At 47.2% G+C, this 16,677-nt stretch overlaps 1 protein-coding gene across 1 annotated transcript; it reads right to left on the bottom strand.

Annotated features, from left to right (window-relative positions):
* Nucleotides 1–375: 375 nt before the first annotated feature.
* LOC115319331 (ubiquitin thioesterase OTUB1) lies at nt 376–16,617 on the bottom strand. The gene is made up of 8 exons (XM_029979264.3): nt 16,484–16,617; nt 16,031–16,083; nt 15,826–15,924; nt 4,389–4,507; nt 3,733–3,817; nt 3,563–3,666; nt 1,722–1,812; nt 376–990 (listed from the first exon to the last, which is right to left on the bottom strand). The coding sequence occupies exons 1-8, from the start codon at nt 16,539–16,541 to the stop codon at nt 790–792; spliced, it is 810 nt and encodes a 269-aa protein (XP_029835124.1). The 5' UTR covers nt 16,542–16,617; the 3' UTR covers nt 376–789.
* Between the last annotated feature and the right edge of the window lie 60 nt (nt 16,618–16,677).

Below are 16,677 nucleotides of genomic sequence, written 5' to 3' on the forward strand. Positions count from 1 at the left end.
CTTCTTCAAGTCTCCGAGCTGTGGGAGTTTCTTGCCCGTTTCCAGCAGGACCCAATCCTGGCAACTCGTGTCGTAGCAGGAAAGCCGAAAAATAAGTTGCCGGCCACTTTGAAATTGCAGAGAAAATTGCCCCGTCCAAAGCGGGCCTTAAAAATACGTTGTAGTCCCAACCAGAATAAGAACGGCCGGGAGGTCTTCCAGTTGTCCGGCGCGAGCTTCCTGCCTTCAACAATCCTTCGGCGTCTGCGCACACGCACAACCCAAGCACCAAGGAAGGCAAAGAGCCAGAGGCATTTCGAACACCAGACCCTGGCCTTTTCACCCCATCGGCCACTCTAGCGCCACCAAGCCGAGAAAAGATGGATGCCACGCTGCTACGAAAAAACATGCCAGCCTTTAATTACAAAACTTAAAAAAGAAAAAAAAAGGCATCGAATACAACAGACAAAGCAGTCATTTACAAGGCTCCATCTAGGACTTGGAAAGTTAGAAAGAGAAGCCTCTCGACGGACGCGCTGCGGCACGTCACACCGAAGAGGCCTTGCCCGAACGAAAAAAACAAGACGGCTCCTAAAATTAACGATTGAAGACAAGGAGTGTCCCAAAAAAACATTTACGGTTTTTTTTCCGTTGCAAATCTGGCACTAATGCTCCGGTTCGGACCATTAGTGCTATAATTGGGCAGAGGCCGAGTGCTCTGCGACGCGTAGTGAATTTTTGCTGCGAAAGAGATGCCCGCAAATATTTTTTGGAGACACGCCGTAGAGGGCGGCGAGACGGCGGAGGAGGTCAGCCCTCATAGAGGATGTCGTAGTGGCCCGGCCTGTAGAGCAGGTGGATGCGGGGCTCCCTGTCTTCGGGGAAGTCGTGGGCGTTGACCTTTCCCCCGACACCTCGGTCCATGTACTGGATGCGCACCCCGACCCCGAGGTTCCGCGTGAGCGAGATCACGTGGATGTGGTCGCTCTCCTTGTACATTGGCTCCACCTCCTGCAAGGGGCTCTCCTTAGCTCCGGCGGCTCCTCGGTTACTCCGACATGTGTTCGGAATACCTAGGCATTGCTCTCTCTGGCATGCTATTTATTACCTCTAAATTCAAAACGGCTGTGCGGATCGCAAGTTTGTCTGCTGCTTTTGCAGGGGCTGTGGTCATGTCAGAACACTGAGCTCTGATTGAAGGATTGTGGGTCGACCTCAAGGCAGCTTGCTTTGAGGTCTATCCACTATCCTTCAATCAGAGCCAACAGAACTCGGTGTTCCGATGCCACGAAACCCCCGCAAAACAAGCAGACAAACTTGCGCTCCGCATAGAGAAAACAACAAATGAAGAAACTTGGGTGACGTCACTTTTTAAAAGAAATATGAAAGAAATTTTGAAAGGGAATGAAATAATTTTTGAAAAAACCACACAATGTTTTTCTTTACTCTTGCTTAGTATTTGGGACACTTTACATTTATAAAGCATGAAATGTGCAAATGTTTTTGTTGTTAACCCACGTTGCTTGCACAGGACAGGCCTCCTCTTAATCGAAGAAATGGTGGAGGAATCATCCGCTGGTGACATATGACCCACTTAGCCGCGCTCGTCACGTGGCAATTCGGTTTCCCGAGGCAAGTTTGCGTTTTCAAGTCCCCTCTAAAGGGTCGCTAGAGCGTATTTCCACAGTTTTGCTCCTATGAGTAACGCAGCAGCAGATAAGAGGCTGATGGCAGGTACCCACCTGTTTGCAAAACTCCTGGACTGTCCTGTCCCCTTCGATAAAGCTAGAAAAAAAGGCAGCCTCCTTCTGTAGCTGTCCGGAAGTTAGCAACCTGCGACGAGAAACAAAGAGGCAGGGGTGACCTCAGCACAGGCCCGTAGTAAGATGGGAGTGGGAGAGCTCCAGGGCGGCTTCGCGGGTATCAAGCAAAAGGCTCTATTTTCTCTTCTAGCCTTTTACAAACACGTCGGTTCCAGCTATGTACGTACACACAATGGCCCACGGTTTAAGTCCATAGCCTCCAGATTTAACACAGATGTAGTTTTCACGTGAAAATCGAGGCTGGCAGACCCGTGCAAGTTGGTAAACAGGGAGGGGCTTCCGTTGCCTCGCTGCACCAAGAAACGTGCCAACAGGCTCACCACGTGCAAGACTGAGCAATCTTTCCATACCCATGCCCTGCGGCACTGAATTCACCGATGTTTGTTTGCATACAAGCTCACTACCACCCCCTATCAGTGGACCCCTGCGCGCTTCCGGTTTTCCTCTTCTTTTCCATTTTCCTCTCCTCCTTTTGTTATTTGCACTACTTTGTACAATGCACTAATGTTCTCACAAACATACTACTGAAACTTCTCTGAAGGAAGTTCTTCTTACCCAGCCGTAGTGCGTTGCTGAAGAATAAATAAATACACTACCGGAAGTGTACTGGGGCACCAAATACTGTGGCGCCCTCGTGGTATCAAGTCCCACCGAATGTGGTAAATACATAAGCCAAACGGGTCGCTGCGTAAACGACCAGCTCCGGAAGCATCACAAAGAAGTAGAGGACGCCGCACCCAACAGTCGGCCCCCGATAGACACGCAAAGACGGGAATGTCGTGGCTGCTCTCCCGAGTTTGCCGCCACGACGACGCTCGTAGATCTTTGTCAACACGTTGGGAGGGAGATTATAAAGCCATTCGAATGGCAACAAGCCCAAAAATCATAGACTCATCATCCTCGTTTTGAGTGACCAGGAATCGCCCCACCCCAGCAATCACTTTGTCGTCGCCCTTAAAAGGCTTTCGGGTTCGTATGGCCACGCTGGAAGCGTCTGCACCATTTAACCGCAGTGCCATGAACTGGGGCATTGTCCCCGAACACCGCCACCAGCTTGGAATGTATCTCCCTGGCATTTCTACAAAACGGATTGCTACACAGGCTTCGACTTTCCCGACGGGTGGTGGCATTTTTGCTTTGATGCACTAGCGGAGCGCACTTCTTTTCATGCCCTTTTTTGTTCCCTTTCATTCATTTCTGGAGCCGATAACACAAACTTTATGAACGCCCCTCGCACGCTAAACACCAGGGAAGCTAGTAGCTAGAGTCGGCAAGACTAAAAAGAGACTCTGGTCATTACGCTCAGGAAGCCTTGGACAGTTTTTAAAGTATTTATAATCAAGATTTGAAAATTATATTAAAAAAAAAGAAAGCTTCACAAAAAGTATTTCAAGCAAGAAAAGCAAACCGTACATCTTTCTCATTATCTAAACCAGTGGTCTTCAGAGTTTTGGTCGTCAGGGACCCCTTGACCCACTCGGGGGGACTTGGGGAAACCCCAATGCATTCTCCATCAGAGGTCTTGTGCGATCGGCATAAGAGGATTTTTTCACTTGGTGCCGACCCCCCCGAACGCTCACAAGGACCCTTGGGGGTTTGCGGACCACAGTTTGAGAAGCGCCGATTTAAGCACTGGCAGAAAAATTTCCACTACGACGTGGGAGTTGTGCAGTTCTTCAACAAAATTCAACCCTGGCAAGACATCCGACGAGAAAGTGTCAGCCATGTTTGCGAGGAGAAAAACAAGGAGGGGGACTCGCCTCATATACACAACTATGTAGTCAGAGTAGCCCTGGTCGTTGAACACCTTGAGCAGGTCGTCCAAGGTGATGTTGTCCTCTATTCTCTTCAGCACCTCCATGAACTGAAAAATATGAGCAATCGGTCAGGCTGCCGATCGATGGACTGATCGGGATCGTGCCGGACTCACAGTGTCGTGGAAGTCTTCGATAGTGAACCGCTGGAAGCCCAACGACACCAGGGCCTCTTTGCTGTGCTCTGCCAACTTCTTGAACCTGGAAACAATGCAAGGAAACTCGCTAACCAATAGGCCCTCTTAGAAATTCAGCGCCATCTTGTGGCTCAAAAAGCAGTTTGCTTTCGACCAACTAATGGCGGTCATGAAACTATTTCATAGGGCACCATCACTTTCCCACGTCAATGGCAGATGAGAACTGGTTCTTCAATCACCTCATAATTCTTTTTCAATTTGTTTCAGTCTGAACAGTGTGAACACAAGAAGTGACTAGTACAAAGCAGCGACCCATAGGTGCCTCGATTAAATTTCCGCCAACAAAAGGCTTTAGAGCTAAACCCGTGCTAAGAGATTGATTGGACCACATTCCGAAATAAACACTCACGCGACCGCTGTATCTAATTCGCGCGTCGTGTTGTAATGAGGTCTCGAACGTAAGGGCCTTTTACATCTTCCTCTAGGCAGTATCTTCAACTCCTTCCTTCATCAGCCTCAAAACCATTAGTTTGGCACAGATGCCATACACTAAAATGACGATAGTGATCAAGGCTGCCAGACCAAAGTTCGAAAAGGGCTTATCGAAAGTCAGGTGAGCTCGTCGGGGCCCTTACCTCACATACTCCTGCTTGTCGCTCAAGAGGCTCTCGAGGTAGGCGAAGCTAAATGCTCGGAAGAAACAGTTTCCGTCGGGGCGGGTCTTCCGAATGTGGCTGTACTTGCTCCGCAGGTCCTGAAATGCAGGCAAAGGCCTCCATCGTCTTAAAGGGAAACTCCGCTTCATTCTCGGTTGTTACCAAACACTGCGACTCTCTTTAGTGTCATCTATAGAGACCGAATGTCAAATATTATAACGTAATACCGCCTAAAAGATCACTAAACCGGCCGACAAAAACTGAGGCGCGCGAAGTCACCAAAATCCGCTAATTTAGCGGGCGACGTGCGGCGCAGCCAACGTTGTATTTCCGTTGTGGCTGACGTCTGTTGCATACGCAGTTTTTTTCTTGGTATTTTCTTTTCCAGGGAGAGCTTACCGGGCGGCGCTACGGACGCGCTCCACGTTTGAGCAAGCAAAGAGGCGAGCCTACTACAATAGAGATCAGTGGGCAAGACAGACAAAAAAAAAAAAAAAAAAGAACGAGAACAAGAGAAACAAAAAGAGGAAGAGAGAGTTGTACGGGGATGCGTTTCGCTGACACACCTGCCAACCGGTGCCAACCGACTAGCCGCCTGGGTTGCCGCCTACATAGCCTGCTTCGTTGCTGCTTGCGTTGCCTCTTCGCCGCCGCGGCTAGGCCCGCCCTCCCTCCTCCCTCCTCGCCCTTCCCCTCGCATCCGCGTCTTTCTTGGGTTATCGCTAGTAGATCACGTGACCCCTTGTATTCCACGTGGGTGCGTATGCAACTGACGTTGAGAGTACAATGTTACCCGGCTGTGCCGAAGTTTCAGTTTCGGGTTCCGATTGTGGTAAATAACAAGATCGCACGAAAAATATTTTGCTTTTAATGGAACAAACGGTCTAGGGTTGTTTTGAAGTACTTTTCACGTTTATATCACCCACTATCTCAAAATTTCCGAAATCAAGCGGAGTTGCCCTTTAAAGGCAATCAGACACTCCCACTTCCCCCCCCCCCCCCCCCCCCCCCCCAAAACTATCCTTTTAGTGCAAAGTTCTAGAACGTCAGATGAAGACACCACCCACTTAACTTTTTGCTACTAAGTCCTATGCTTGCTAAGAAAAAAAAAAGAAAAAAAGTGCAACTGATGCCAAAAAAATTTACAAAAGATTCAGCAACCTTAGTTTTTTATAGTACTATAATGCTTGAAATGCAATATTTAAGAAACAATCTATTAAATTTGTTTCGAGGACATTATTAAACAGTCAATTCGGGAGGCGAAGGACCTATATTTTATCGATATCCCCGCTAAATATACCGTAAAATACCGGGAAAGTTCCCACCCCACTTCCACGGAAAAATTGGTTAATCTAGACGTGAATGCTTGACCGCTCGAAGCAGTAAAAGCCAAGATGGCAACAGCGTGAACGAGAAGTGAGGGAACTGCAACAACGTGCACACTCTATCAAGATGTGTCTCACAGAAGCCCAGGGACCACTGGTTCTGTTTCCAAGAACTGTTCATTGTCACCCCCATTGGTCCTGACATGGCTACAACTGGGCTCCTGACCAGTTGTAGCCATGTAGGCATTGTAGGGACCTCTCACTGTACCCAAGTGACCTAGATAATACAGTTAATGGTTTCCCCTTCCCAAGAAGTCTTTCCCTTTCCATCGCAAGGAAGCGGATATCCCTGTCATTCCCCGCTGGCGTTCTCGTAGCTGCCCCAGCGTTGTGAATATGTGCGGCGGTGGGTGCATAACATATGATCAGAATTCCGAAGTTTTGGAAATGTTAATAGTGGGAATTTGTTCGGAACTGGGCGCTTCCCCGCTATTTTACAGTAGTGGGAAAAATACTTGGTGCATAGGTCACACAACGTCAATTTCCTCGCAAAATTTATTGGGAACAGGTTATGCAACATCAATTTCACTGCCAAATATACTGGGAAACCTGAATTATTGTATAGACCATTCCATTTAGCGCTCTCTGGGCGGCACCATTTTGTTTGACAGCAGTGCCCTCTCCATACATCCGGGAAACTCAGCGGGTTCGGCAAAGTAAAACGAAAGAGAGGGCACGCGCCCGACTCCGCTAGCAGACGACAAAACGGGAGGTTGCCATTCTCCATCTTTGGGCTGTATCGGCGGGCAGTATGGAACATCGAACTCTCACTCGTGGCTGTCGTTGTGAAGTTGTTCGCGTTCTTATGGCTACCCCAAACTCAGCCTAGAGCTCTCTGTTGTTCTACTTCGGTAAATGATCAACTGACATATCTTTTTTCCGTTACTTAAATAGCAGTTGAGTCAGCCGGCGGTATTACCCTCAACTACTGCGTGTATTGCGGCAGGAGAGCACGTTTTTATTTATTATTTCAGACATCCACTCATGGTCGCTAAAGGCCTACACCAGTACGAACTTTGTATAGTAAAAAAGGTATAGCCACAGGATTCCGTTTTCGCCGGAGAGACCGGCCAGTCTGACACAGTTTTCCCTATTTTCTTTTATTTGCACGCAGATAACAGCACAATTGGACTGTCTTTTTATCTAGCATAGTAATACACGATAACTGGCAAACCAAAATCTGCGCACCTGCGCTTGAAATTTCCAAAATGACGCGATTTGAAACAGAGTTTGCACGCCAGCCGGTGCTAGGTACTGCCCACTCGGCGGAGCAGACGACATGCGGGTGAGAGGGGGAGGGCATTTTTTTCTCTTTTTACCCTCTCTGCTATGACCCTAATGGAACGGTCTATAGGACATGCCACATCAATTTTTCTGCTATATTGAGTTGGAAATGTATGGATGCCAACGGAGAAAATCTTGGGAGTCGGGGGGTTTCGTTGACCGCTTGACCATTTTTTTTTTTATTTTTTTATTTGCAATTTATGATTGTAAAAGAGGAGGGGCACTGCCAGGCAAAAATGCTATAATATTTTATCTGAAACGATTGAAAACGATGCCTGGACATTACCCTCAAAATTCAAAACTTGGGAAGTAAAAAAACAATTTTTCAAAGCCGAATCTGAAGTTCCCACGCGATCCGCGTCAGTGCAGTGACGTCAAAGATTGAGTTGTCCTGCAACTCCAGTTTCTCTCACGTCTCCCAATTGTCCTGACCCGAAGTGTCGTGTTCGCCCGCTTCCTGCTTCCATTGTGCCGCCTATTGCTGTGAGCAGACGACGCTTCGCTTTCGAGTTTGATGGTTTTTTAGGGCCCTTTCAGTGATCTCAAAATCTCAAACGGTGCAGGGTCAAAGAGAATGTGGGGTGGACCTTTGTGAGCGACATGAGGGGCCACGCCGCACCAGTTCTGCGCGAGAGGCTGCCCTGGCGTGGGCACAACTGAAACTAGGGTACACAGACACAAAACCCAGTCGTTTTGATTGTTTGACGTTTTTGCCAGTAGACACTTTCTGTTTGAAAAACATGTCAAGGACCAATATCATAAATTTGATGACTTCGCAAAATAAATATATATTTTTACCTCATATTTGGGATAATGTTGAAGCACCCCTTAAAGGGGCAGTACATTGACTGTTTACTATGGCACAAGTGAGAAAAAACATGCCATCTTATTCCGAAAGACTGATTTCGCTGCAAATTGCAAAGAAAGACTTCAAACTGCAGTTCTGTGTGGCAGTTATTGGAACTATGGTGCAACGTCATTCAGAGTACCCGATTTTTGGTGGTGCCATCTATCAGAAGTGAACAAAACCATTTCCTCTTTGTCACTACTCCCCACCTTTCCTGTGGCAGTGATGTGATTGGCCTAGGCCATTTTGGAGCACCTTTGCTGCCAAATCAGTGTTTTGGAGCAGCCAATGCAGTCTTGGGTAAGTTACTTTTAAAAAGTAATTCGTTAGTTACTTTCAGAAAAAAAGTAACTCTTTTTTTATAACACAAAAATTTAGGAAAAACTAGTCTAAAAGAAAAAATATAAGCACGAATCAGTCGGGCTGCCACCATAGCGGTCAATTCAAACCTTATAATTTAGTTGGAAAATTAGTCAATATTATGAAAAGAATAAAGATTAAAATTCAACTAAATGTGTTTCCTCCGATTTGAACACAAAGGCTTTTTGTCGTAGTGCTCCTTGTTTCAAAGTTTGCATACTGCGCTCAAATTGTTAGCAACCTCCTTCACCACAGCAAAATACTCTCTGTACGCAGGCCATGCTAGTTCTTTGTTCTCATCAACTTCCCTATCCTTGGTAGCACTAGCACATTGGTGGCTTGTTGACGGTTGCGCTGGGTTCATGGAGTCCTTGGACATACTTCAGTTCGTACCTGGCAAGCCAGAAACAAACCCCACGACAGCAGTAAATTTTGCCTCCACTGTTGACACCAGTTGAAACCAGTTGTCTGGTTGCCGAAGCTGGAAAGGTTGCCGCGATCTATAAGCGAAGGCGGCAAGCAGACAACCGGCAAACACAACACCCTGGACAGCTACTGCCATCTATCAGCGACAGCGGCAACCAGTGTTGTGTGGACCACAGGCGTCAATATTTGTTTCACGGTCGTAAAAAGAAAAAAAAAAAAAAAAAAAAAGAAAACAGAAACGAGGATTACGAGAGGACAAGAGTGCGAAACAAGAAATGGCGGGAAAACCATGCAGGACGGGATGGACGATTGATGCCGGTTATTTTGTGTCGGGCGACCACTTGTAACACCTAGCTCACGCCTGCACAATTACGGTGCTCAGTTTAGTTTTAATTTTGAAAAACAACCAAAATTGTTTTTTTGGAGCAGGCTTGGCGCAGATTACCCATATTTTGGCAAAATGTAGCAGGATTAGCCCATTGGCGCAGTTTAGCGCAACGATTACATCTTTCCTGTGGCGAACTGTCTTGTTTCGATCGCTCACCACGACATTCAATGATGCTAAGCTGAAGCGATGCTCTGTTCTAGCCAAATCGGAAATTGAAAAGGCGACAATGGCAGAGGGAGCGCTAGGGTCCTCAAAGATAGAACCGAATGTGCTACTTCCAGTTACGCCTTTGGGCACTTCACTTGAAAGACTATGCGAGTTGAGGGGTACCCACCCTTTGATTAGTTTCATTTATTTCATAAAAACTTGCACGTGCAATAAACAAAGGTTTTCTGTTCTTCATTCTACAGGTTGCATAGGACAATTCCTGCAATTAACTGGTCCAAGTCCAAAAATCATTAATCACCCTTCTAACGAGGATGTGCCAGAGATGACTCATTGCATATAAAATATTTGGCGCCATCACTGCACACAATCCAAGCAAAAGTGGAGGGCGGAGCTTTTCCGCATGAAAGAGTTCCTCGCCTCAGTAGGAGGTTTTCCGCTACAGCAGGATACAAGTCGAGGATGCGCCATATAAACAATACTACGTACCAACCAGAAGACCGAATCGCTCTGCGGGCCAATTAAGAGAGGCAGGACGACTTACGCAACGGCCTGTGAAAAGGCTGCGACTCCTTACGAGTGTGTGCCTCAAAACTTCTTACAAAGAGAAAACACATTGGCACCATCAATCTGTGGAACACTTGGAAATTCCGTATATTTCTTTTCAAACATCATTCTTCCTCTTTTGGCTCCAAAGGTAAAGCCAGGTAAAGGCACCTTTTCTCAGTGTCCAGCCACGTTCATGTCCTTTATAGGGGCAAGCCGTAGGCACCGACCACCAGAGACATGATCTGTGACTTGGTAGCGGACGTTGCAGTGGTACACTGGCTGGCACACGTACAAGAAAAGCTGCTGGCGCATTCTTAACTTGTATCTGACTACGGACGTCTATATTCTTCATATGCAATCTGGTCCCCCCCCTTTAAAGTATAAAATGCATGCAAGCGATTTGGCTAAAATGATCTGATGGGCGAGCATTGATGTGAATGGCCTAAGCCATTTTGGTGCACCTTTCGGAGCAGCCAAAACAGTGCTTTGGAACAGCACATGTAGCCTCTGGAGCAACCAAAACAGTGTTTTCGAGCAGCAAAAGTGACTTTTGGAGCAGCCAAGACAGTGTTTCGGAGCAGCCAAAGTGGCTTTTGGAGCAGATATTCTTAGAAAAATAAAAATATTTGTTTTAAGTGCTGTATAATTTCAGGGCACTTTGTGTTGTGTTGTGTTCTGATGTGACGTGTTGTGACGGAACTAGCTGCTCCTGTTTTTTTACTGCTGAGACATCTCACATGCGTACAGTGCTGTAGGCATTGCCGAGCAATTCCGAAAAACCGCTTGCCACCGTTTTACTGGTTCCCGACGTGCCAGATTTCGTGTCAAAAGTAAGCAAACATAGAACAATGAATTACAAGCGTCCCGGGTGGTGCCTCTGTCGTGCGATCATGTTCGCATGCACGAGGGCAATTTCAGGAGATAAAAAAATGTAGCTGTCGAGCATACAACAAAAAACAGTCCAGTGGCGCGTGCTTGCCAGGCTGGCAAATGAAACAGACACACACACAAAAAAAAGCCTGATCGCATTAATGCAAAACATTGCGAGCCAGGGTCAGAACGTTCTTGGAGCACTTTGTGTAACCACTGAAATCAAGACAAACAAGCGCGCTGTGCGGGTTCAGCGTGCAGATATTTTCTTCTTTCCTTTAGCTCACTTCTCTTCACCAACTTTCTTTCGCGGCAGATTTTTCACGTACCGGGGTCCCTGTCGAAAAAAAGCCCACCGAGAGTAATCTAGGTAATCAATACTTCGACACAGCAGTCCGAGTTAAAGGGGGATTTTTTGTAGCAACATATGATTTAAACAAGAACAGGAATGTTGATAAACATGCGGCGGTACTCAGCGCCATATCTGCAGGGACATGAGGACGGCAACACCTGACGTTGCGCAACCACAGTGACTGGAAGGCAGGATCCAAATATAGTTTTCCCACGGCCATTGCTTTATGAAGCGAGTGCTTCAGCTCACAAAGTTACTCCCGCCGCGCAAAAACATGGTTTCGTTTCACGGTATGACGGCATGGATGGTACCTGGCACGCTGGCGTCGGAGTGTCCGCACACCCCCGCGTCTATCGGACCGCTTGCACCACATAACACATGCGTGCTCGATTACGGTACTCAGTTTAGTTTTGGTTTTGAAAGGCGTCCGAAATTGGCCCTTTGGCGCAGGCTTGGCACAGATTACCCATATTTTGGCGAAATGTAGCAGGATGTAGCAGGGTTAGCCCCTTGGCGCAGTTTGGTGCAGCAATCACATCACTGGCGAGTTGGTTACAAGTGACTTGGCAAGCCACAAGACAAGCGACGGCGACCAGCTTTGCTGTCGCTCGGTCAGTCGCGGGACGAGGCAAAACGCATGAAAGTGACGGGAGCAAGCGACCAAGGCGACGAGCGACGTTTCCAGGAAATATAAAACCCGAGCGACGCGACGGGCGACAGTGAGAAATCTTCATCGCTAATCTCTCACTTACATGCGGTTCGACCTTAAAACATGTCGGGTCTGCTACACTGGCAGGAAAATTTGTGGCCTTTTGAGACTTTCAAGTTGTTTGGCTATAGTGACTGACAAGGTGATAAGGGCAGGGAGGTGCTTCAGTTGTTCTGCCTTCAACGCCTCAATGTCTCGTACTTGCACCTTGAGCACACGCGCAGCCAAAACATTGCGGAAGGCATGGAGCAAGTGCTAGAGGCCGGGCGTCCGAAGGACACACCTGCTGTTCTCACTGTTAGAGACTACAGTGGATTACCTCCACGAAGGACAAGCAATTATAGAGAAATGCTGCAAAATCAAGACCAAGTGCAGAGATGACATCACGTCTGCGGACAAAGACCGTTTACGAGAGTAAAAAGACATCCCCTTCAGTAGGGTCGTAAATTGGGCCAGTTGGTAACAGTTAAGCATGATGAAAAACAGCCTCAGTAAACACGGACGTTCAAGAGGAAACGGAGACGACTGGACAACGGTTCACTTTCAGCTGAAGTATATTCAATGAAAAGGAAATAAAGGAAATATTACCCAAACACAGACTAAAATGCACGACACTACTGCAACAAGAGGCCGCCAAGATACTGCTTTACAATGGCAGTCATATTAGACCAAAGGTATATTATCTAACGGCACCTGTCTGCCAACGAAGAAATAAAAAATGCTTCAATTACTGTCACTTTCAGGCTATAGTCCGCGGACTACACATTATGACGAGACGCGACGGATTTTGAGAGAAACAATATGTTACTGATGATTTATGTATAATAGAAGCTTCTTTGCGAGCTAAAAAAGGTAGACATTTGCCAAGGTGTGCCATGTATGAGAAGATTTTCGTGTTGACTGAGCACCAGTGCAGACTATCTAAGCAAAAACTTTTTTTTTCGGCCTAAATTGGCCTTTCCGGTCTATATACACTGGGTGCGGACTATAGCCCAGAAAATATGGTATTTCTCGAGTCACTCTGTCTTGGTGTGTGCCCACAACCACCGCCTCACCAAAAGAAGGGAGATGAAGGGTGTCGTCTACCGGATACCCCTGTCGTGTGGAGGATCTTATGTAGGCCAGACAGGAAGGTGTTTAAATGAAAGGTTGAGAGAGCATGCTTAAAGGAGCTGTGCAACGATTTTAACGTTGAAGGAATTGGCATTTTCTGCTTTTGATATTGTTCACTGTGTCACAAATGGCAGAAAACACACCTCTTTTCATCGCAATGTTGCGATTCCGCCGCGTAATAGCGAGGCAAAACTTGGAATATTTCCCGACCTGCAGCCACGAGCGGCGGCCATGAGAAACAAGCGGCGTGACGTCACTTGGGTCGTTGTAAGAAAGATAGCAAGTTGTGCGAATACCTGCTCGATAAAAGGTAACTCTTTTTACAAATCTTGTCGTTCCAACATATATATAAATGCGTCAACACCCTGGTATCATCGACAAAACTTTTATTATACGGAGTTTTAGTGGCGCCATCTATCCTAGGTCCACAAAACCGCGAACAGCCGCCAGAAGCCGGAGGGGGAGGGGGACAGCGCCACACTGGCAAGGACGGGTGGTCACGCGGTCGGCAGCGGATGAGTTCTCGCTGCTCGCTGATGGCTCTAAAGAGAGAACTTTTCCGGAACTTCGCGCCTACTCTAGTGACGTCACTGTGCACGTGACCCGGAAGACGATGCACGAGTTGAGAGGCGGCAAAAACCTGGATCTTTTTCATTTTTTTAAGTAAAAACTAGGGTATCCAGGCAAAATCTGTTTTCTGTAGTTCACTGCAGAAGTGTCAGGCATCAACTTCCACAATTATTTAAGCAAAGCCCTGAAATTGTTGCACAGCTCCTTTAAGGTTGGTTCACACACTTCTGTCGAGTCTCACAAAGTGCAACTGTAACGGCTTGCGACGTGCAGGTTGCTATGGCAACAGCTGTGAAACTAGATTTGTTGGAGTCGGCGCAGCTGGTGCCATAGCAACCTGTTGCAGTTGCATTTGGTCGGACGCGACGCAAGTGTGTGAATTAGCCTTTACTTCCTAAGGTGCGTTCACACCGCCAATGTGCAACAGTACCGCGATACCTTTCATCACAAAAGTGACCATCGCGGGAAAAAAGTGACATGTTTCGGGCAGTCACAAGCTCACCCGACTTTTTGCGATGCGATCTAGTCGCAGAGCGGCTGAGCTAATCGGTGCCGTTCGGAACGAGAGTTCTTGAGAAGCGACTCGCTTGTCGGCACGTTAGTGTGACCATCCGTTTTTTTTGCGATGCGATCTAGTCGCATCGCACAAGTGTTTTACACCGCCGATGTGAACGCGCCTTCAGGGCTACGGCTGGGGGACTCCTACAGCTACATTGCAGGAATTGTTCATGTCTCCCTTCTTTTGGCGACGCAGCTGTTGGGGGCAGACATTGAGACAGAAGGACTCGAGAAATAATTGAAGCATTTTTCATTTCTTCATTGGCAGACAGATGTCTCAGAGAACCATAGGTGGCATTATCTGAGAAGGAGATAACATACCTTTGGTCTAACATGAGTAGCAATTTGTAAAGCGATAATCTCGGCGGCCTCTTTTGCCTGGTAGTCGTGCATTGTAATCTGTGGGGCTGTAATATGTTTTAGGAAGTTTCTTTTTCATGAAATAAACTTCACTTGCGAGCGAGCCGTCGTCCTGTCAGCTCGTGTTCTCTTTTTGCCATCCGTGCTTACCGAGGCTCTTTTTCATCATGCTTAACATCCCCTTCAGAGTTGGGATACATGGATCTGTGCCTCGCTAGCAAAGGAGCAGAATTCGAAGGAAATAGACCAATAGAATCTAAGGACACCGACTTCAGACGATTTTCGTATTCCCTATATATTTAAAGCTTCATTTACTGTAGTGATAGGCGAGCCTGCCTTTGCAGGCTCGTCTATTACTACAGTATACACTAGCTCATGTTTACAAACAAACCGGAGCGCCCCTAGTGGATGTTACCGGTGTTGCGCATGCGAAATAGAGTGTGGGCAAGAAGCTCGCCGTCGCCCATAAACAAACCATTGAAATGCAATGTTGTTGGCGTCAATGTGAGTCCCCTGCCCTTTTTTGCGTTTGAATTATTCATTCTAAGTCTTCCTGGCAATGTCTGACTACTTGAGCGGCCTCAGCGAAATTACCGAGGCTCGTTAAACCGTAGAACTTCGCGTGAACAATGTGACATGCGGCGATTCATTCCGTGTGGACGCCGCAGAATGTACGCTAAAGCCCGATTCGCATGATGAGATTTCGCTCGCAATTTTCAGTCTCGACGTCGCTTGGGCTGCAAAAGCGTGAACCGTAGCTGAGATGCTTGACGTCAATACTGAAAATGGCAAGCAGAATCGTACCAAGTGAATATCAAGCATAACAAGTCGGTGATGGCCACTGGTAACAATAATCAACATGTCCTTGTATCTACTGTTTACATTGAGCCTGCTTACCAACCTTCAAAATTAAGTCTTTTACTTCTTATCGCAAATACCGGGCCAACATTTGGTCTACAGGCCGGTGTCGTCTCAAAGAGCAGACGACAAGCAGAAACGTTACAAAGAGCAGACAGTTCGAACGAGGCGGCCTATCGAACTTGAAGACGCACTGAACGAAGTCCGCAGGTGGTCCGTATAACTTGACTGTTTTCCGGCGTTCATGTTGGAACAAACTAAATAAATCTTATGACTACAAGTACTCGTGAATTCAACCCAAAGTGCTTCCCCCCAAGCAATCGTGGTCCGACAGCGTCTGGTTTTCTATTTTCACGACACATATCCACACGCTCGGACGAAACGAGCACAACAAAACTGATCTTCAGACCTTTCGTGACTCTCTTGGTACAGCCCCAGTCGCGGTGTTTTGACGAGAAGGCAGGTTTTTGTCTGGTTCCTTTCAAAACAACGCAGGAATATACATCTCACATGGGGACTTCCTCCCACAGCCCCCTACCGGAAGTGCGCCCGACGCTCCACCACCGCGCCGTGACGTAACAGAGATGAGTTCGTGTATATCAGGAAACTGAGTGATACACACCTTCACTTTCTGCTGGTAAATGTCGTCCTCCAGCGAGTACTCCTTCTGCAGGACAGACAAGTCCTTCTTGTTGTCGATCAGGGGTATTCTTTCCGCAATCTAAAAGTGGCAGAGAAAAAAGAAAGGAAGGTTACTTCTAAAAGTTTAGGACGATTTGCCGAAAGACGATGGACAGCGCAGCGAGACAAAGAAAAAAATAACTCACCTCACGTTCGATCTCCTTCTCCTGGGCCAGTATTGCTTCATCATGGTTGACTTCTAGGTTTGAGAAATAAACAAAAATAAAACTCAAGTTTGTCAGGACATTTTTTTTTTTTTTTTTGTTGATGTGGCGTCGTTTTTGGAGCGAGGTAGTAGCGCACTGACAATGGCAGTCATCTCGACAACTCAGCGAGCGCTACTGCCCTACTTATTGTCTGTCTGAGCTCGCGTTGTGGCTGCTCACCGTTATAATGCCTAACAGGCCTTCGCGAAAATAGCAGCCTCTCAAGAAACTTTAAGATGCAATTCATTACAATGGGAATAAGGCCTAAACACCCATACAATGGAGGCGGCTTTCAAGATGGATAATCAATGACGAGGGCCCGATTTACTCGGAGGAAAGGTGAGGCCGTGCGTGCCACACTCGCGGTCACTGTGAAAAGTGATCGAAGCGTACCTCCTATCACTTCTTTTGCGGGGGATTTCGGCGCTTGCTGCCGAACATCATCCGCCATGTCGAGAGATGCCGCAATTTTAATCCAACAATCCACCCCGGCCACTGGCGGCCACCATGGCGCCCTGGCGCTGCCAGCGTTTGAGTTGTTTGAAGTTCAAACGCTGGCAGCGGTTTCTTTGTAGCTCTTTATTTAA

This window comes from Ixodes scapularis, unplaced genomic scaffold (genome assembly GCF_016920785.2).
Source record: "Ixodes scapularis isolate PalLabHiFi unplaced genomic scaffold, ASM1692078v2 PGA_scaffold10__122_contigs__length_95168666, whole genome shotgun sequence".
Taxonomy (NCBI): Eukaryota; Metazoa; Arthropoda; class Arachnida; order Ixodida; family Ixodidae; genus Ixodes; species Ixodes scapularis.

Bases quoted from the DNA above. Each gene is read 5' to 3' on its own strand.
- LOC115319331 (XM_029979264.3), bottom strand. From the start codon at position 16,541: ATGGCGGATGATGTTCGGCAGCAAGCGCCGAAATCCCCCGCAAAAGAA. The intron at 16,084-16,483 runs GTACGCTTCGAT...TCTCAAACCTAG, and splicing joins CGCAAAAGAAGTGATAGGAG to AAGTCAACCATGATGAAGCA. The intron at 3,818-4,388 runs GTAAGGGCCCCG...CATTGTTTCCAG, and splicing joins GACAAGCAGGAGTATGTGAG to GTTCAAGAAGTTGGCAGAGC.